Source organism: Sinocyclocheilus anshuiensis, unplaced genomic scaffold (assembly GCF_001515605.1).
Source record: "Sinocyclocheilus anshuiensis isolate Anshui unplaced genomic scaffold, SAMN03320099.WGS_v1.1 scaffold241, whole genome shotgun sequence".
Taxonomy (NCBI): domain Eukaryota; kingdom Metazoa; phylum Chordata; class Actinopteri; order Cypriniformes; family Cyprinidae; genus Sinocyclocheilus; species Sinocyclocheilus anshuiensis.
Window position 1 is genome coordinate 239,202 of NW_015540865.1, and position 488 is coordinate 239,689.

Genomic DNA, 488 nt, shown 5'->3' on the forward strand with positions numbered 1-488 from the left:
GTTTTTGGCTTTAATGTGATCTTCTACGACCCGTACCTGCAGGACGGTCTGGAGCGCTCGCTGGGCGTTCAGCGTGTTTACACACTGCAGGACCTTCTTTATCAGAGCGACTGCGTCTCACTGCACTGCAACCTGAACGAACACAACCATCACCTCATCAATGACTTCACCATCAAACAGGTACATCACAACACACACTGCTTCTGCTGAGCAAACAGCCTCATCGTGATTCACTTAACACTGGTGGTCAAAAGTTTGGAATAATTAAGATTTTAAATGTTTCTGAAAGAGTCTCTTCTGCTCACCAAGACTGCATTTATTTTATCAAAAATACAGTAAAAATGTGAAATATTATTATAATTTAAAATAGCTGTTTTCTATGTGAATATATGTTAAAAAGTACTTTATTTCTGTGATCAAATCAGAATTTTCAGCATCATTACTCCAGTCTTCAGTGTCACATGATCTTCAGAAATCATTCTAATATG

At 38.3% G+C, this 488-nt stretch overlaps 1 protein-coding gene across 1 annotated transcript in view; it reads left to right on the forward strand.

Moving 5' to 3' along the window:
• Window positions 1-488, forward strand: part of ctbp2l (C-terminal binding protein 2, like) — a 16,713-nt gene that overhangs the window by 9,628 nt on the left and 6,597 nt on the right. Inside the window, exon 6 of the mRNA XM_016485588.1 lies at window positions 1-205. This exon is cut by the window's left edge and continues 28 nt beyond it. Within this exon, the coding sequence (XP_016341074.1) occupies window positions 1-205 (205 nt within the window). The remainder of the gene's footprint in view (window positions 206-488) is intronic.